This window comes from Gracilinanus agilis, chromosome 2 (genome assembly GCF_016433145.1).
Source record: "Gracilinanus agilis isolate LMUSP501 chromosome 2, AgileGrace, whole genome shotgun sequence".
NCBI classification, from domain to species: Eukaryota; Metazoa; Chordata; class Mammalia; order Didelphimorphia; family Didelphidae; genus Gracilinanus; species Gracilinanus agilis.
The window spans coordinates 414,785,329-414,807,069 of NC_058131.1; the positions used below are offsets into that span (position 1 = coordinate 414,785,329).

General features: G+C 40.4%; 1 protein-coding gene across 1 annotated transcript in view; it reads left to right on the forward strand.

Moving 5' to 3' along the window:
* The first annotated feature begins 2,532 nt into the window (after positions 1-2,532).
* EML1 (EMAP like 1) overlaps positions 2,533-21,741 on the forward strand; it is a 269,917-nt gene continuing 250,708 nt past the window's right edge. Inside the window, exon 1 of the mRNA XM_044664593.1 lies at positions 2,533-2,591. Coding sequence (XP_044520528.1) covers positions 2,561-2,591 — 31 coding nt within the window. The 5' untranslated portion in view covers positions 2,533-2,560. The remainder of the gene's footprint in view (positions 2,592-21,741) is intronic.

A 21,741-nucleotide genomic window follows, 5' to 3' on the forward strand; every position in this document is an offset into this window, starting at 1 on the left:
CACTCTTCTGCCTTGGAAATGATACTTAGTATCAATTCTAAGTTGGAAGAGAAGGATTTTTTTAAAAAGGAAATGTAGTAGACTGTGAAATCAATAAGAATCAATAGTGGCAGCCAGAAAAGTAATTATGTCCATGAAAACTTGGGCTGCATTATAAAAGAGTATTCAGAATGAGAGAGATAAGAGCTCTCCTCTAATCTGTGCTGACTAGACCAGATCTGTAGTCCCGTGTCCTGATCTGTATGATGGATCTTAAAGAGGACGTGGACAAGCTGGACCATTTCCAGAAGAAGGTCAACCAAAGTGCTATTATGACCAATGGAGACAATGGCATATGAAGTTCAGCTGAAGGAGCCAGGGGGGCTTTTTAGCCTGGAGAAGGGAAGATTTAGGGAAGACATGATGGCAGTCTTCAAGGATTTGAATGACTGACATGTAGGAAAGAGAGGGGCTAATCTTTTTTTCTGATTGGCTCCAAAGGGCAGGAGTAGGACCAATAGTTGCCATTGACAAATAGCTCCAGGCAATTCCACACATCCCTCTCCTCCCACCCCATCCACCTCAGGATCACAGTCTGATCTAGTACTGTATAAAAACAAAAGGATAAAAAGGGCAGCTTTTTCCATGAAGTCTACCTCACAGATTTCTGAGCCAGTTAGTTTGGTTAGCATCAGTGAAACCCATCCTCTGGGAGGCACCAAGGAGCATGCTCACATCATCCATAAAAAAAGGTAGTAAACATTCCCAATAAAGACATTGGTATGGTGGTAAAAACAGTGGCCCTGGGGGTGGTTAGGTGGCTCAGTGGATGGAGAGCCAGGCTTAGAGACAAGAGGTCCTGGGTTCAAATGTGACCTCAGACACTTCCTAGCTATGTGACCCTGGGTCAGTCACTTGACGCCCATTGCCTAGGCCTTCTGCCTTGGGACCAATACCTAGTATTCATTTTAATATGGAAGGTAAGGATTTAAACAAAGGAAAAAAGGAACACTAGTCTTAGGGGCAGAGAACCTGGTTTGAAATCTCACTTCAGACTTTGGAGCAAGGCACAGATGGACCTCATATATAAAAAGATGACCTCTGAGGTACCTTCCAGCTCCAAATCTCTGACCCCACGAACCTTGTAAACTCACCAGGTTGATCAAGAAATGCTTTTGAGACATTCCATATTTTAAGACAAATCTCACAGACACAGCTGTCCATAAGAAGGATGTTTTAATGGGGTCTACGGACATGCTGGGGGCTACTTCCAAGCAGCTTATAAGAGCCAATTGTTAAATTTTTCAGTATAAGCATTTACACTTCAGAAATCAGCAAGACTTGTTTTGATATATTGTTGATTGTCTAGCCTTAATACAAAATTTTAACTATGTGTACATACATTCCCCACCTTCACACCCCACCTCGCCCCAAGAGTCTAATTGTTAAACATTTACCAACATACCTCTGCATTGCTCTAGAAACATTACATGAGTTCCACAGAAGCACAGAAGAAATCTCAGGGAATAAAATCATCACCAGGAGACCTGGTGACTAGAAACTAATAATAACAACAATAATAGGCATTTTTATAGTACATTAAGGTTAGCAAAGTGCTTTACATTATTCATTATCTCATTTGAGCCTCATAACTACAAGTGGGATACCTCTCTGGTGCTAGTAACTGGAGAAGTTTTATTGGAGATTTTGTAGAGATTTCTTGTGAGAGCTAGGTGGGACCCACCACTTCTAAGCTCTTGTCCCAGCCCAAGATTCTGAAATCCTGTGAAAACACTTTGATGTCCTGGGGAGAGTCCTGGAAGAACATTCAGAAATTTGGGTTTCATTTCTGACTCTGCCAGGATTTATACCCTAACTCTGAGAACATCATTTCCCTTTTGTCTCTCAGTTTCCTAATCTGTAAAATATAACATAGGGGTTCATCTAAAACCATCTCTCAAGACTCTACAAGCTCTAAAACCCGTGATCACCTCCCTGATCGGAACTTTTCTCTCCTCTGTCTCGCAAGGTTCTTGTGAAAAAAGCATGTGTTCAACTTTTAGCATGACAGAAATGTGAGTGATTGTTATCGTTAATGTTAGGTGCTCTAGGAATACCCGGGTGATTTCAGCAGAGATGGCCTGGATCCTTCTGAGCACTTCAGAGATTTCTTAGGGAATTTAGATCTCTGTGGAATTCCCCTGTAGTCCCCTCTTCCCTTCAAAGGCCAGGAGTGCTCCTTGGGATTCTTTTTCCATTCTAGGGGATGGCCCTTCTCCCTGAGTAATGCGCCCCTGTGTCATAAAGAGGAAACAGGGAAGGGGAGGGAGGACGACCAGCTTATCCACCAATAGCCTGCTCTTTTGGCACAAAAGCACATTCTTATCTTTCCATCCCATAATGAGAAGGCAGATGGGAATTGTTGCTTGAACTCCCTGGGCGGGGATATTTGTGGCCAGGGCAGCTGGAAACATTCAGCCTTTCCCCCTAGACTTCACTCACTGAAGAAGTTGCCTGCAGCCGGATTTTTCCCGTGATTTCTTCCCTCTCCAGCCGGGTCCTGCCCGAGACAACTTTTCACATGATGTCAGACTGTGAAGGGCTCCCAGTGGGTGAGTGCCAGGTTTATATTTACCCTGTGGCCCCCAGGCCTTCCCAGGCTCAGGTTGCAAAGTCGGACACCCGGGCTGCCTTGGGGGTCTGGGAGGTGAACTGAAGGGGGACTAAGGTGTCCCGGAAAGCAAAAGGGCACAGGGGGTGGCATGGATCTTGCAAGTTTTTTTTTTCTTCTTTTTCATGGTGGGGACAGGGGACAGTCTGTCAGTACAGGGTACAGTTCAGGCCCCGGTGCTGTCAACTGTGAGCCGGAAGAAGGAGTGGGAACCTGTTCACTTCTGGGAGACGGGCTGCGTTTTGGTGGGTGCCATTGGGGTCCGATTGGGGTTGTTTCATCAAGAAGGCTGGGAGTGACCTCCTGAGCAAACACCACTCTCATATTTGGGATGGTGACTCCTTCTCAGAGCCTCCAAACTGTCATCGAAGGAAGCTTTGATTTAAACCTCTCCCCCGCTGCTAGCTGAGTGGGTACTCTATTTTGAGACTGTCTACACATTTAAAGGGGAACAGAGAGAAGTAGCAGAATTATTTCAGGATATTCGCCCCCAACCTTCTGCCTAAAATGCTCAGGTTACTGAGGCAAACTTGGGGTAGATTTATACTTTGTGTTTGCTTGTTGTGGGATTATTTCAGATAATAATGTCAACTACCTACTTTATTGTCACATGTAGGAAATGGATGCTGTTGCCTTATATATTTTCTGAAACAGTATAAACTCACTTTAGGAAGCTCTAGGATTTATGCCATTTCCTCTCAACAACCCTGAGTTATAGATAGTTTAAGTGCTTTTTATTTTTAAGTACTTAAAAAACTGGACCTATGATTTCATTGATCTAGGAAACTTCAGTGGTGAAAATCCCTTTATTAATGCATATTGGCACCTTCTCTGTTCTATATAATAAAGGAGTTCTTCATTTGGGGTCCATACGCTTTTAGGGAGTGATTGGATTGTTTTTAAGGAGTTCATGAACTTGGTTGAAAAAAATTACAAGGTTCTTCAAACTTAATTGATTTCTTTTGTTCTATCCATTTTTTCCCCTCACACATTAAACACAATTTTCTGAGAAAAGATCTATAGATTTCCCCAGACTATCAAAGGGGCCCATAATACAAAAAAGGTTTAGAATTTCCGAGTGTCTCAGAGAATTGTCTGAAAAGTTTAAGTGAATTGCCAGGCCTCCCAGTCAATATGTATCACAGGTGATTACTAAACCCAGGTTTTCCCAACATTGAGGCTAATTCCTCTAGCTAATATATCATGTTGACCCTTAGTGTAAGTATTATCCCCTTTTTACAGATGAGGAAACTGTCTCAAAGAGGTGTTCCTTGCTCAAGGTCAGATAGCTATCAAGTGTTGAACTTGAACCAAGATTTGTACCCAGGTCTTCTGAGTCCAAGTCCAGTGTCCTTTCCTTTTGCCTCCACGATGGCAAGAGGGAAAATTTTTGTATATCACAAAACCCCCTGAAAACGCCAGAAAGGCATGGAAAGGGACATCAGAGGACAAGGGTCTTCCAGCCTCCAGAGGTGAGGAGTTCATCACCTCTCAAAGTTTCTCAATCCATTTTTAGGCATTTTGTTTGTTAGAAAATGCATCCTTATTTTAAGCTGAAATATGGCCTGTGTTAGTCCTAGTTCTATCTTCAAGGAACAAGAAGAATAAGCTAAATCCTTCTTCCAGGGGACATCCTTTCAAATACCTGATATCATGCCCTCTTTATCAAATCTTCTTTATTTCAAGAGTAATCATCCTTGAATCACTGAACCAGTGACTCTGTTCTTAAGGGAACCATGCTCACCTCAGGAACACTTTATAGGGGTTTGCCCTGCCAGCATCCTTCTTTTAGAACTTACAGTAGATACACTTAGTACAGCTGTAAGACACAGAGTGACAGAGACAGGTTGCTTGTGTTAAGCCCCAGAACAACTACAAAAAACAAACCCAACCACACCAGCGTCATGGGCACTGCGGAGAGCCAGACTGCTCTCACTCTAGGAACTGATCAATATCATTGTATTAAGAATGAGAAATTGTTCAGACAGGCCTTTTTCAGATTTATCACTCAGCCAGCTGACCTAGCAAAGGGGAACACTCCTGTCTTTTGCAGGAGACTTGGCTTGGGGCTTCAGTAACTCTGGGCTCTTGCTAATAAGCACTATGTTGAGAGGGATATTTCAGGAGTCCTGGACAATATTTAGCCTGCATCTGATATGAATAATGAAATGGATATCAAGTGTGGGCAGCATCATATACCCAGCCCAGCAGCTCCATGTTTCTCTGACCTATTCAACAGTGGGACTGGAGAGAATGGTGGGATGTCCTTTTGGCATTGTACCATAGGGTAATGCACAGAATGGTGCTTTAGGAGCCAAGACCTTTCTGTTATTCCTGATCTTGCCTAAAACTTGCTGTATGATGCTGGGCAACTCATTCCTATCTCTGGACCTTGGTTTCCCAACTAGTAAAATGGGGGAGTTGGGCCAGAGGACCTTTCTAACCTTAATACAGAGCATCTCAAGTCAGTTTAAACTGGCTTAAAACTACCCTAAGACTTTGGGGACACATGGTATTCTATAGTTGTATAATTTAAACTGATTTCTATTGTAGACACACCCTATTCACAGAGAGATTTATTTATTTTTATTCAAGGGGGAAACATTACAAAAGAAATAAATGTCTCCAAGTATGTTGCCTAATGCTCAGTGTTTCAAAGGACTCCATTGGAGGGAAAAAAATAATTGGTTCCTGGGAGGGTTATCGTGTGAAGCATAATTTGTTGCTGGATTTATTTAATCATTAAAGGGGTCTTTTCCTCATCACAGGACTGTGAAATAAAAAAAAAAAGATTGCCTGTCCTACTGGTCATTTGATTTTGTCTCTCCCAATCATTGTGAGCCTTTACAAAAATATAGTGCCTTAGTTAGTCTGACAGAAAAAAAGATGAGCTCAAAGGTACAAACCCAACAGGAGGGAAGACCACTCACTGAGTTTTGCTGCATTTGATGAAATAGCATGACTAATATCATGAGGAAACTAGCACTATCTTTCTAGTAAGAAACGTGTAGATAGAGAATCCACTTTGAAATGTATGCATAAAACGAATACTCATAGAATAAGAGAAGCGTGGATTTGGAAGGGAATGATCAGTAGGGAACATCTCTTTTATGAAGGACCTGCTGTGTGGATGTCCCTGTGCTAGCCACAGGATGGGCTACAAAGCACAATAAGGCATTTTCCTGACCCTAGTGGTTTACTACTAGATCATTTTCCATTAAAACAAGAGCCTCCTGTTGTAGCATGAACCTTTGGCTTAGGAGTTAGGAACCCTGAGCCCAGTTCTTCATATTCTTCCCCTTAATCACTGTGGGTCCTTGTGTAAATCACTTCACCTCTGGCTTTCCGTGACCTCCTGTATAAAATGAAAGGGATGAACTAGATGGCCTCTAGGCACTGTCCTGGTCTGACATTGTATGTTCTATGATTCTAAGGTTTCGTCTCTCTGGTGTTCTGTGATTGTAATTTATTCTGTTAAATTAATATATCAAGGGGAGAGATACCTATGGTAGAAGTAACTTTCCCCATTAATAGCAAATGAACAACTCTTAGGATTCAATTACATGAGGACTTCAAATTGATTGGCTAAATGGCATCTTCTCTGTCAAGTTGGTCACATTTATGAACACATCAGATGAAGTAATTTATCAACCCAAATGTAAGGAGGGATATTTATATTTTTAACCATAGAAAAGACTTAGTAAGTTGGTAATGCCTTTTTCCCTTGGTGTTTTTTCTGCCTAGATCTTTACCTAATGCTGGTCCAAGAATTATTGTGTGTCAATTTGGGCACTTCTTGGTTTCTGAGTGATGGAAAGATAAGGGAGAGGAGAAATAAGGGCCATGCAGAATCAGAGAAAGTCAGAAATGGAAAGGAATTCAGACATCCTCTAGTGGTTGTAAAACTTTTGGTCTTAGGATCAACTTTTTATAGCCCCCACCCCCACCTCCAAATGAAAACCCTTACCTTCTGTCGTAGAATTGATATTAAGTGGGGCAGCTAGGTAGCTCAATATATAAAGTCAGGCCTCAAGATGGGAAGTCCTGGGTTCAAATCTGGCTTCAGATACTTCCTAGCTGTGTGATCCTGGTCGTCACTCAACCCCACTTACATAATCCTTACCACTCTTCTCTCTTGGAATGGATATTTAGTAAGGGTTTAAGAATTGCTACTAAATATCCATTCCAAAGCAGCATGGGAGTTAAGTGACTTGCCCAAGATCACACAGATAGGAGGCTTCTGAGGCCAGATTTGAACCCAGAATTTCCCTTTTCTGGGCAAGGTCTATCCACTGAACCGCCTAGTTGCCCACTCTCCTTTACACTCTTACAAATGATTGAGGTTTTGTTTATGTGGATTATATCTTCTAACATTTACTGTGTTAGAAATTAAAGCCCCTTCTTTAAATGAGAAAAATAGTTTCGAACTCATAGATTACTTGGAAGGATCTTGGAAACCCAAAGGAGTTCCCCAGGTCATACATTGAGAACCAGTGCTATGGTTCAATTCCTGGGAGTTTTTTTTTGTTTGTTTGTTTTTGTTTTTTCATTTTTAAGATAAAGGACCTGAGGCTACGAGATGGAAAATGATTTGCCAAAGTCATGCCAATAATTAGGAAAAGAGTCGGGACTAGAGCCTGGTTTCTTGATTCTTAGACTTAACCTTTTTTTTTTTCCTTCAGGGTTTAGTGGAAAGAGCCATCTCTTGGAAATCAGGATACCTAGGCTTTGGTCCCAGCTGCTGCCTCTTAGTAGCCATGCAATTTTAGTTTAGTTACTTCCCATCATTGAGCTTTAGTTTCTTCATCTGTGCAGTGAGGAAATGCCCTCTCTCCAGTTCTGCTATTCTATGATTCTATGACCTAAATCAGACTCCTTGCTCTACCACTTTCTAAACTGAATGATTGGGAAAGGCACTTTGTACCCTTGCCTCAGACTTTTTTCCTTGAAAATGGGAATGCTACTACTTATAGGTTATTGTGAAGATTAAATGATATAATGGATAGAAAGAACTTTGTAAGTGTAAGGAGCTGTATGAATATAAATTATTGATTATTATTAATATTTTATTCCCCTGCTTTTTCTCAACATTTATATTTAGAAACATAGAGAGGATGTTAAAAGGGTACACATGTTTTGAAGTTAAATAACTATTTAGTGACACCTAATAACTATGACCCCTTACTTGGAAGATCACTTGACCTCTCAGCCTCAGTTATGTCTCTATAAAAGGAGACAACAACATAGAGTTGTAAGAAATATACATTTTAAAAGCACCATAGATGGCGTTATAGCCCTAATGAACTCAATCCAAATCTGTTGCAGAGATAAAAGTTGGTCAAATTCTTGACAGGAGGTTTTAATTTAATGCCACTCTTTTCCCACTAGTATAGGTGAATGTCATCCCAGCCACCCCTGAAGTCTGCTTTTCATCTGTTTCTTGCTAAAAAATATTGACAGACTGCTTCACTCCATCAGAAATAGCTACATAGATTTCCTGTCATTCCTACATGTGGATAAAAGCAAAACATATTAATTATTTAAATTCTCTCCCTGACAAGAGATATTTCCCTATTGTGGGAGAAGTAAAGGGAAGAGAATTGGAGGGAGGGGGCGGTTCAGTCTTGTTCTACTATCTCATCTGGCATGTGAGGTAAAGTGAACTATGAGAGATTCTACAGTAGATTTTCTCACTCTCTCCTTTGATTTAGGATCTACCTGGGAAGGGAAAACACTACACACCAGTTCTAAAAGGTCAAAGGGAGAAGGAGACTAATATGAGTTTCTGACCCTGTTTAGACATGAGCTATAATGATCTGTAATAATCTGGATTCTCCTCAATAGATGTTAGATGTCAATTTTGATTAAGACTATAGTTGGAAGATGGCTGATCCATGGGACCTCAAACATAAGAAATTCTTTTTGCCTTCTCCTTTTTCTTCTTATTTTATTTAGTGAAAATCGTGGTTTTAAAAAAAAAGAAGATGAAGTCAGAATCTTAAAACTGGAAGAAGCCTCACTTACAGATTATCTAACTCCCTGTCTTTATGAATGAGAAAACTGAAGTGCATAGAGAAGAAAGGGTTCAAGGTCACATAGTGAGTTACTGACAGACTGACCAAACCAAAAATATTTCTGCTATAGAAAGCTTTTGTTTTCTCTGGAAAGGAGCAACAGTAGGAAAAATGTAAATAGTCCTATATACCTTAGAGAATACAAGTTTCTGGAATCTTCCCATGAGATTCAGTTTAAATCAGAGTAGAATTTGGCTATGACATTCCTGGGCATTGTCAATTGGGGATTTAATGCAGGAGGTGATCTGTGAATTCTTTCAATCTCTACTTTACCCTCTTGTTCAAGAATATCAGTTACCCTTGGTTCTCCTTTCTATTCCTTTCTTTCAGCCACCTATCTGCCAACTACCCCATCAGAGCCCTGAGCTTCCCATGGTGGCACCAAGATACTCTGGTGCAGTTGCAGCCTTTACCCTGGGATCCCAGTCAGCCAGATTCCTAGCAAGGGTTCCAGCTCAGTAGGTGGGGGAGGGGTGTTGGATCTTTCCCTCTTACTGGAGAATTTTACTTTATCTGCATACCTTTCAGGTTGCATTGAGCAGGAGAGACCCCGTGGCTTTGTCCTGCTGCCAAGCCTGGCTCTCTGTCCACTCTGCATCCTTGCTCCTCTGGCTTTCTGCTAGCTCGGTGAGATTGAGCTCCTCTGCCCTTTGGAGGCTTCTTCTCTGCACTATTGATAAATTGGGTTAAGCTAGTTGAGCTAATCTGCAGAGCTAAATGTGCCCTGAGGCCAAGATTTCCAGAGGCAGGAGCCCAAGATGGAGGTGTAGTGGCTGAAGGCTGTAATAAGCCTGCCCTCTTCTCTACTTCCCTCCTCCAGTTGCCTCCTTGCCAGCTGTGGTCAGAGCTCTGAGCTTCACATAGTTGTGGGAGCAAGGCACTCCATCCTGGTTGGAGCCCTCACCCTGAGATCCCACTGACCCCCTGAGTCTCAGCACTGTAGGTGGGGGAGGGGCCTTGAGACCTTCCCTCTTTCTTTTCCTTAAACCAGAGAATTCACCCTTCTCTGCATAACTTTTAAGTTGAATCAAGCAGGAGGGTCCCTCAGATCTGTCTTCTTGTTGGATTTGGTTTTCTGTCCCCCCTTGAAGCACTTTGTTTTTGATTGGTGTGGAAGGGTTTTCACAGAAGAATCAACTTTTGCTGCTTCTAAGCTGCCATTTTGACTTCTCCCTAAATCAGAGTAGAGAAGAGAGAAATGGAAGGATTTGGGGGTGGGAAAAAAGGGCTACTGGTTAGGAATTGGGAAGCATCAAAGATGATTTCAGAGAACGGCAGATTTAGAGTTGTAAGGAACCTTAGAGGCTATTGTAGTTCAACCCCTTCATTTTACAAATGAAGAAATGATTCCTGGAATGGTTTGCCATTTCCTTCGCCAGCTCTTCTCCAGTGCTGAAGGTCAAGATCCTGTTACCTTAGGGTAGGTAATACCTCCATGAGATAGTAGGGAGTGTTATTTGACTCATTAGCAACTCTAGGAATTTTGTACATTGGGCTGAACAGGAAGGGAGTTGGAGTTCAGCTCCAGCATGATATCTTAAGTCTTTCTACAGAGTCTTTATCTATTTGGGGGTTCTTAAACTTTTTGTTGGTGTGAATTCCTTTGGAGTCTGGTAAAGCCCTTGATCCCCTTCTCATCCCCTATGTTTTTAAGTGAAAAAAGGTCAAAAACACAGGATTACAAAGTAAACTAATTATATTGAATTATGGTTATCTAAATATTTTTTAAATAACAAGTTCCTGGGCCTCAGGGTAAGAATCTTTCATCTATGGGAAGTTGGGACATGCCAGATATATTGGTCAAAGGTCACACAGGTAGTAAGTGGAAGAATGAAGATACTCCATTCAAGCTCTCTGACAGCACATTACAATCATGCCACCTGCCTCCCACAATTCTGTATTTGTGTACCTGCTTCCCCAGCAACTAGGACAAAGAGGAAAGTGGAAGCCAGAGCATGTTAAGTATCAGTGGAAGGAACTGGGGAGGTTTAGGCTGAAGAAGATAAGACTTAGAGGAAACAAGATCCATAACTTCAAATACAGGATCAGAGGGTTTAGAGCTGAAAGCAAATTTAGAGATACTCTGTTCCGATTGGACTCATTTTATGAGACTCAGAATAGACTTGTCTGAGACTACCAAGGGGCAACTAGATGGCACAGTGGATAGAGTGCTGGCCCTAGAATCAAGAGGACCTGAGGTCAAAAGTGACTTCAGATACTAGTTGTGTGATCCAGGACAAATCACTTAACCCTGTTTACCTCAGCTTCCTCATCTATAAAATGAGCTGGAGAAGGAAATGGCAAACTACTCCAGAATCTTTGACAAGAAAACCTCAAATAGGGTCCCATAAAGTCAGATATGACTGACCAATAACAAGACTATCCAGAGAATAAACAACAGAACTTAAATTTGAACACAAGCTGCCTGATTCCAAATTTCATCTTTACTCTTTCCACTGGGCCAGTGCCTCCCTCAAGAGCCATTATGTGCAAAAAAGAATCATTCTCCGGGGCAGTTGGGTAACCTCAGTGGAGTGAGAGTCAGGTCTAGAGACAGGAGGTCCTAGGTTCAAACCCAGCCTCAGACACTTCCCAGCTGTGTGACCCTGGGCAAGTCACTTGACCCCCCATTGCCCACCCTTACCACTCTTCCACCCATGAGACAATACACCGAAGTACAAGGGTTTAAAAAAAAAATCATTCTCTTGTCCCAGGGAACAGGATTAAGAGCAATATGAAATGTTACTGAAAAAAAAGATTTTTGCTCCACAAAAGGAAGCACATTCTCACAATCAGAAGAAATGGATTGGAAGTGGAGGGGCAATGCAGTGTATCAGGAACCAGGAAAAGACCTGGGCAGAAATCCTGGTTCATATATCTCTTAGCTGTGTCTAGGGCCAAATAAAAAATTGACTTCTCTGAACTTCATTTTCCTCACCTGTAAAATGGAAATGATATTATCTATAATGCCTACCAATTGCCCTGGGAAGAAAACACTTTGCAAACCCTAAAATACTGTAAAAAATGTGAGTTCTTATTCTCACTCCCAAGATTGTGAGATACTATTCCCTTGGATCACTGCCAGAACAAAGGCCTCAGCAATGAAAATTCAGAACAAAAAGAATTCAACCCTCTCTAAAGTGTTTGCTAGAGGCAGGAGGGACCAACTTAGTTCCTCTTGGGCCACGCCTACTATAGAGTGGACAAGCTGTCAGTTTGTGGTTCCCTATGCTCCCACTCCCCTCCCATCTTGTTTCTTGGTCCAATTTTTTTTTTTTAATGAAAAACCCCATACCTTCCATCTTAGAATCAATACTATATATTGGTTCCAAGGCAGAAGAGCAGTAAGGGCTAGGCAATGAGGATTAAGTGACTTGCCCAGGGTCACACAGCTAGGAAGTATCTGAGGCCACATTTGAACCCAGGACTTCCTGTCCCTGGGTCTGTTTTTCTGTCCCAGTCACTGAGCCACCTAGGTGTCCCTTTGATTCAATCTTGATACTCCAGAGCTTGTTTCTCTTTTCTTGTTCCTGGCTTCCTAATTCTGTCTCAGCTCCTTGGATTTCAGAAACCCTCCTAAGCCCTCCCATTTCTTCTTCACCTGATCTTTGGTTTATGCTCCCTTAAATTCCAGCTATAACCTTATCCCCTTTCTCCAGTAAGGAATTACGTACCTTCCTCCCCCTCCCAACCCTCAACTCCAATGATTACTCTAATCATCAGCTGTATGAGTGAGATATTACTCTGACCAGCTGGTTGCTGGAAAGGATGGTTGTATTGTGCAGGCCTTTGACATATAGCACTTAGCAACTCTAATGTACCTTGACAATATAAAGCTTCATTATCATTAATCACAAGAGAGATCCATACTCCTGCTTGAAGTACTTTCTGTGTGAGCCAATTGGAGAGCTGGCTAATGGGCTGGGTGTTAGTAAGAGGCACTAAAGCAGCTCTCAATATTTATTGAGGGCTCACCCTGAGTGAGGCACCACAGGGAAAAGGCAAGCACTTAACTGTGTTTCTGCCAGGCCCAGAGTGAGGCATTTTCTCAGTGGACCTGAGTGACTTTGGAGAAGTCATTTCACTCCTGTGGATCTTAATTTCCTCATCTGTCCAATAAGGAGGCTAGACTAAACAATCTCTAAGGTACCTTCCAGCTCAAAATCCAGTGATTCCTATAAGCTTCTCTTTACCCCAAGGTGGGAGGAACTATCAGAGGCACTATGACATGAAAACCATATTTAAGGGAGATGTTAAAATTTGAGCTCTGGCTAAGCCACTAATTTGCTGTGAGACTTCAGGCCAGTCACAACCTCTGATCTCTATTTCCAAATCTATAAAATGGGAGCAACAATATTTGTCTCCTCCAGAGAAAAAACTGTTGGAGTTGTCCTTTACATCAGTGTATTTATGGTTTTATTTTGAGGTTTTGGTTATACATGTTTGCTCCCACTAAAATGGAAGTATGCTTTGCATGATAATAAAAATAAAAATTTTGAAAAACAATATTTGTATCCCCTAACTCTCAGGTTTATGAAAGAGGAAAAGCATTTTTTAATGTTTTTTCTTTGTCTTATTTTAATAACAAATTTCCACATAAGTTTTCCAAAGCTTTATGATTCATGTTGTCTCCCTCCCTTCTTTCCTTACTGCTCCTGGAATTGACAAGCAATTCAATCTGGGTCATACATGTATTATCACGCAAAGCATATTTCCATATTATTCATTTTCATAAGCAAATTATTTTATAAAACCAAAACTCCAAAATGTATATCCAAATAAACAAGTGATACATCATATGTTTTTCTTCTGCATTTCTATTCCCACAGTTCTTTCTCTTGAGGTGGATAGCACTCTTTCTCATAAGTCCCTCAGAATTGTCCTGGATTATTTATTCCTATTAGTAGCAAAGTCTATCATATTTGATCATTCCACAATATTTGCAGTTACTGTGTATAATGTTCTCCAGGTTCTGCTTATTTCACTCTGCATTAGTTCCTGCAAGTCTGGGAAAGCACTTTGTGATATGCAAGGTACTAATGAAATATGGGGCAGCTAGCTAGGTGATCAGGGGATAGAGCTCAGGGTCAAGAGTCAGAAAGACTTGAGTTCAAATGGGATCTTAGTCACTTACTAGCTATGTGCCCCTGGACAAATCACTTTACTTTGTTGGCCTCGGTTTCCTTATTTGTCAAATAACCTGGAAAAGAAATGGTAAACCACTTTAGTATCTTTGCCAAGAAAAACCCAAATGGGGCCAGGAAAAGTCAGACACAACTGAGAAAACGGCTGAACAACAAACAATGTAAAATCTGACCTGCCTTCTGTCCTCCCTGCTGGGAGAAAGCAAGAGAACCCGATGGAAGGAGCCCTGGAATGGGAGTCAGGAGAACCTTGTGGTCTTGGCTAAGCTAGTTCCCTTCTCTGGGCTGCTTTCTAATATTAAAATAGAGTAAATAATGCTTGCCCTTCTTCCACAGGCTGCTGCAATGATTGGAATACATACCCACTGTGGGTATCTTGTCATCTGCCCTGTAGCCAGTGCTGCTACTCCACACCCTTTCTGCCACTCCCCTCTGCCACCCCTCCCTCCAAACCCTAGCCCTCAGCCTTCCACATCTTACTCTTTGTTGGGGAATTATAACCAAATGGGGAATTGGGCTTCTGGAGCACCATTGCTTTGGAAAAGGACACATTATTCTACTGCCCACTATTTCTACTCCTCAGACCAAAAGTAAGGCCACCACTCCTCTATCTACGTCACATTTCCCTATTAGAATAGAAGATCCTTAAGGGCAGGGACTGACTCACTTTTGTATTTATATCCTCACTGCTTTGCAGCTGTGCCTGGCATGATCATTCAAAAAAGAACTTTACAAAGCAAGAACTCTTAACTTCTTTTGTGTCATAGACCCTGTTGGCAAATTGGTAAAGCCAATGGACCCCTTCCTGGAATGTTGCTTTTTTTAAAAAACAAAATTTCTATGAATATATATATAACTAGTTATATTAAAATACAACATCCACTTTATTTTTTAAATCTATGGCCCCCAGGTTACAAACTCCTGCTTTTAAAGCCATAGGACTTAGAATCTTTAAATCCTAGAACATACAGTATCAGAACTAAAAGGGGCCTCAGAATCTCAGAACACAGAATATTGGATCTAGATGGGACCTTAGAATCAGAACAGTGGCCATTCTAGCAAGCACCCCCTCACCCCACCACTCAATCATTTATTCCGCTACTGAATGATATGATAAAATGTCCTGAGTTCCTTGTTGTGGTTGATGCTGTGAGTCAGGGCTGGCTCTGAATCAATAAGGTTAAGAGCCTTAGGAAAAAGCAGACTCCAGAGATGCCGTGCCCAGAGGGTTCCAGAGGGAGGCTCCTGAGCACAGTGAAAAAAAATGTCCTCCGCAGCTAGACCTTTGCAGGGAAAGTCTGAACCAGCTGCCCCCACCCCCACAGGACAAAGCCAGGAACCATGCCAGCAGTCATCCCATAAGTCTTAGCTAAACTGCCAGGCACAGAATTTGCTACAGTGAATGACCTCATTTCTGAATAAACATTTCAGATCAGAAGATTTTAAATCTACAAGAGATCTTCAAAAAGCATCCAATAGGACCTTCTCTTTTTAATGTGAGGAAACTGACTAACTGCTGTTCACAGAAGCAGGATCTAGCCACTGCCTTTCTGAATCCAAACCAGCACTCTTTCTACTACATCAAGAATCCCTAGCCTTTTTTGGTGTGTCTCCTACTCCTTTGCAGTCAGACGAAGCTTGGGACTCCCTTTCAGAATAATACTTCTTAGGGTAAAAAATGAAATATGTTGGATTACAAAGGACACCAGTTACACTGAAATAAAGATGTATTTTTCCCACCCACGTTCATAGACCCTATGAAATCTACCTGTGAGTCTACGGACCCCACATTAAGTCACTGGTTGGGGGCAGCTGGGTGGCTCATGGATTGAGAGCCAAACCTAGAGATGGAAGGTCCTGGGTTCAAATTTGACCTCAGACACTTCCTAGCTGTGTGACCTTGGGCAAGTTACTTAACCCCCCCATTGCCTAGCCCTTACCACTCTTCTGCCTTGGAACCAACACATCTTATTGATTCTAAAATAGAAGGTAAGGATTTTTTTAAAATGAAGATTCCTTGTTCTAGGACATTGATGGTGACCCTTTAAGAGACTGAGTGACCAAACTTCACCCTCATGCCAAACGTGAGCCTCCTTCTTACTGTACTAGACAGGGGAGGAAGGAAGCACTCCCATTAAGCTTCTGGGCAGAGGTGGGTCATGTGAAAAATGTCCTCAGGCTCAGTGGAGAGGGCAAGGGAGCAGTCCCCTTTAATACAGGTGCCATAGGATCACCAATACAGTTCTAACATAATCACAAAAAATCTGGAAAGACTTATATCTTTGAATATTGATGCAATGTGATGTGAACAGAACCAGGAGAATATTGTCCACAGTAACAGCAATAATATATGATGATCAACTGTGAATGACTTACCTATAATCTGCAATACAAGGATCCACAACAACTCCAAGGGACTCATGATGGGAAAATTTATACACTGCTTGGAATCTAAAAGCAGATTGAGGCATGTTATCCTTCACTTTATTTTCTTTATGAGTTTTTTCTTGTATAATCATTATGTGTCTTCTTTCATAATATGATGAACACAGAAATATGTTTTGCATGATAGCATGTGTATAACTATATCATATTACCTGCCATCTCAGGGAGGAGAGAGGGGAGGGAGGAAACATGGATCATAGAAAACTGTTATTTCAAATTGTGTCTACATGTAAAAAAAACCCCTAAAAACAAGTTTCTATTCTTTATCATCTTGATACAGATCTGGTTTGGAAAATTCTGAGAGCAATAGAGAGGGACGGTGAGCCAAGGACACTGAAGCAGGTAGGGTCAAGGGCAATAACAGCACCAGGTTAGGGTCATGATACAGTGTGTCTGACTGTACCTGATCAGTCCAATACAAGCTTGGAAGTCTCTTCCACAGGTCGGCCATAAATTGTTCATTTGAAAATCTGGGATGGAGATGAATCTGGATTCGTGCATCTTATGTCATAGAGCATAGAGCCTTCATTGATGCAGGTGCCCCATGCAGGAGGTGTCCTGTGCCAGTGTCTCCTGTGTCTTACAATCTTCAGAGAGGCTTTGAGAGTGTTCTTGCATTGCTTCTTCTGACCTCCAAGTAAGGATTTGCCTTATGCGATGGACAGCTCAAGAACTCTATTAGGAAACACAGAAAGTTAAAAGACCATGAGGGGAAAGCTTTTATGGATTTGATTTTTTGAACATGAGCAAAAGACAGAGACAAGAATTACACACAGATATAGATTGTGATCTACATAATTGGAAGAGCCCCCTCCCATCAGTAAAATGATGCATCCATGAAAGAATGAAAGTCTAGATGAAGGCATAGTGTACTATTAAATGTATAGACAGGGCAAAGTTCAGAAAATTAACATGTCGGTTAATAGAGTCAAGATCCAAAAAATATTTCAACAGGCTAAAATGATGGACTGAATTTAATAAGATAAAACTGACTTAGAAATTTTGATTGATTTTGTCCTGTGGGAGATCCTCCCTTTTGTGCAGATTATAACCTATCTGGCTTTTATTTGCTTTTAATGATTCCTTAATGTCAGGTTTTGAATATAAGAATATATGTGACTTATACCCAGTTTATAACTTTTCATTGAGCTCTGGGCCACCTGAAATTTTGATTCTTGAGAAGTTGTAGTATTTTATGATTTACAGTCAATAGCATCACCAGGAGAACATTGTTGCTAAAAAATGTTCTTTAGTGAAAGAAAGCAGTCTGGAATCAATAAAAGTATGGTGCAATTTTACAACTGTGAATTAAGCTACTCTCATCTTCTTACTTAATTGATATGGTAGAGGTCTGAGCGGTCAGTTGGTTCATTTGGCTAATGTATGATGCTACTAACATGAAGGGTGTTAGTTTAACCTCCATAAAAGCCAGAGAAGTCCATGTTTTAACAGAGGTAACGTATTTTAAAATTGTATCTTTGACACAACTAACTTTGTAAACAAATTAATTTTGAAAAGAATTCATTAAATGCTTATTAGTGCCAGACACTGTGTTAAGTCCTAAGAATATAAATACAAAAATAAAGGCAGTTCCTAAACTCAAGGAACTTACAGCTGAATAAGGGAAGACAGCATATATAAGGGATTGGTGGCCGAGAAGGGAAGTTTAAGACCAGGAAATTTCAGTGATGGCGAATGGAATCATGGAATGATGAGTTTGTATGATCTTTTCAATAATGGTAATGTTAATTTGGTTACTATTCCCAAAATAAGAAGTAGAAAGCAGGGAAGAGTGGAGAATCTGGAGAAAATTTTGGGTAGCTACATAGCATGAAGAACACCAGAGAGTATCAGCATGGGACTGGGTTTGGCTAGTGATGGATAACTTCCATGAAACAGTGAGCAGAGCTTTCATGTGGGAGCTATAAAGCCAAGTAGGAGGCAGGAGATATGACAAGGAGATGCCTAGAAAGCATCTTTAATGTGGGTCTGAGGAAAGCTGGTAATGTTCTGAGGGTCAATTTGGTCAACATAATGGCATCCATGAATAGGAATATCTGGAGGACATCCCCACCTATAAGAAATCTTTTCTTCATCATGGACAGCCTCCATAACTGTCCAACATTTTTAGCAGGTCTATATAGTCTGTGTGTCAGCTCAAACTAGCACTGTCTGACTTGGAGTAATGCTTGGGAAGTATTTTCTGGTAAATGTACCCCATGTGGATTGAGCCTCCATTCCTATTAGAAACTGGATACTTCTAAAGCCAACTTGGTTCTAGATATTCAGTTGTTATTATTATATTATTGGAAACCTAGGAAAATCAAACTGTAGAACCAGCAAGAGTATTTAGTTGGGGGGCAGGGCAGCTAAGTGGTTCAGCAGACTGAGAGCCAGGCCCAGAGATGGGAGGTCCTGGGTTCAAATGTGACCTCAGATACCTCCTAGCTGTGTGACCCTGGACAAGTCATTTAAACCTCATTGCCTACCCCTTACTGCTCTCCTGCCCTGGTACCAATATACAGTATTGATTCTAAAATGGGAAGGTAAGAGTTAAAAAAAATTTAATTGGGCAGAGAAGGAAATAAGCAAAAAATCATTCTCAGCAACCATTTCCCAAATGAAAAACATACCTACTCTCCTCTTTCCTGTTACAGTCAGAGGAAGAAGCTTCTCTTCTGCCCCAGAATAATGTGGGTTAACACAATAATATGGGCAATTCCTTTAGGGATCTCACTTTAGATCAACTACATCAAAAACTAGTCCTTGCAGGGGCAGCTAGGTGGCTCAGAGGATAGAGAGCCAGGCCTAAAGATGGGAGGTCCTAGATTCAGATTTGACCTCAGACATTTCCTAGAGATCCTGGACAACTCACTTAACCTTCACTGCCTAGCCCTTACCACTCTTCTGCCTTTGAACCAATACATAGTATTGATTCTAGGATGGAAGGTAAGGAAGAAAGAAAGAAAAAAAGAAAAAGAAAGGAAGGAAGGAAAGAAGGAAGGAAGAAAGAGTATTGTACAGAATGTTTTCTAGGTATGAAGGATGTCAGAAGCCAAGGCTGGGAGATGGAAAAGGGCAGAAGGAGGACAGATTTGCAGAATACTCCAGTTAGACTCAAATGTATGTGTGTAGATATATACATATATGTGGATATATAATCTAAATATAAACAAATATATGCAATATATTTGTATGTACAACATGTAGGTATAAAATACACCTATATGTGTATACATGCATATATATGCATATATGTGTTTAAGTATATATATGCATATGTGTGTATCAGTTTTAGAAAATCAGATTTTCATAAAGGGCTTGCTTAAAGTAGGGCTTAGCTGTATTTTAGTGATTAATTTTGGATGTCTTTTAAAGTGTCATTTGCAAGTGCACATTTTTCTAAAACAGTGATGTTAGGTAATTGTTTAACAAAAATCTAATTAGCACCATCTCAAGTGTAATTGATAATTTGAAGTTTCCAAGTATATGAAGCAAGTAATGGCAAGATTCAAATCTATTCCCCATTGGACAAGGAAGGGGGGGGGGAAGCAGAGGTTAGCGTGGGAAAGAAGTGGAAATTGAGAGGATACTCATCAATTAGGGAATGGCTAGACAAATTGTAGCATATTTTTGTGATGAAACACTACTGCACCATTAAGAAACGGCAAGCAAGTTTATTTTTATTTATTTATTTTTAAACCCTTGTACTTCGGTGTATTGTCTCATAGGTGGAAGATTGGTAAGGGTGGGCAATGGGGGTCAAGTGACTTGCCCAGGGTCACACAGCTGGGAAGTGGCTGAGGCCGGGTTTAAACCTAGGACCTCCTGTCTCTAGGCCTGACTCTCACTCCACTGAGCTACCCAGCTGCCCCCAAGCAAGTTTATTTTTAAAAAAACATGGAAAGACCTGCTTGAAGGTATGAGGAATGAAATGAGCAGACCAAGAGAATATTATATGTAACAATGGAAATACCATTTGAAAAATAACTTCTGTATGTCCACCTGCAGAGAAAGAACTGATAAACAGAAACAAGCAAACAGTTTTATATCTACAGATATCTTTTTTGTCAAATGATGCTTTCACTAGTGTGGAGAGAAGTGGAAGGGAGGAAGATACTTAGAAATTTTAATATAGCCAACTAACAAATAAATAAATTTAAAAATAAAAATAATAAAACAAAACAGAGACTAGAAACATAGTGGAGGGGAAGAATAAGTAGACCACAGCTAATAAAGAATATATTTCAAAAGCTCTTAAATTAAAGGGTTCAGTTTAGGCTGTGGCTTTTCCAAGATGAGAACAAATCTCTCAGGTTTCATTATTGTGCTTTCAGTTGTCAGTAGATGTTAGTGATGGAATTTAAGGCAGCAGACAATGTATACCCTATAATTCCTGTATGACGTATCTGTGAGAAACTCACATTGGTCAAGGGAAGTAACCTGAATTTGATTCCTCTCACTTAGCTCCCTGTTCTTTTTATTCACAGCTTAGTAGACTTTTTTTCTAACTTGTTCTGTTCTTAAGACTTAATCCCTTACATCCATCTACTTTCTCAGTTACCTCCCTGCTGTGGCCTTTGTATCTCTAAGAACTGAGGATAAGGTTGGATGCCGAGCCAAAAACATCTGTTAAATCCAGCTTAAGAGTATAAATAAGCAGAACCAGGAGGACATTACACACAGTAACTGAAATATTGAGGAACCATCAAATGTAATAGACTTTGCTACTAACAGCAATATAATAATCCAGGATAATTCTGAGGAACTTATAAAAAAGACCGCTATATACCTGCTGAGAAAGAACTGTTGGAGTCAAAATGCAGGTGAAAGTACGTTATCACTTGTTTATATGGGTATATGATTTAGGGTTTTGGTTTTAAATGATTATTCACTTACAAAAATTAATAATATAGAAATAAGTTTTGAGTGATAATAGATGTATGACCCAGTGAAATTGCTTTTCAACTCCAAGAGGGGAGAGAGAACAAGAAAGAAAAACAACATGGATCACATAACTTTGAAAAACTTATGTGTAAATTTGTTAGTGGAATAAAATAAGGATAAAATTTTTAAAAATAAAAACATTTTAGTTTAAAAATAGTTTATTTAATTTTTAATTAAAATTTATTAAAAATAATTATATTTATAATATGTATAAAACAAAAACAAAATAAAATAATATATAAAATATAAATATAAAAATCATTAAAAATTGAAATTTAAAATTTAAATAAAAATTAGTTAAAAATAGTTTTTTAAAAATGTCCAACTTATGGGGGCAGCTGGGTAGCTCAGTGGAGTGAGAATCAGGCCTAGAGACGGGAGGTCCTAGGTTCAAACCCGGCCTCAGCCACTTCCCAGCTGTGTGACCCTGGGCAAGTCACTTGACCCCCATTGCCCACCCTTACCAATCTTCCACCTATGA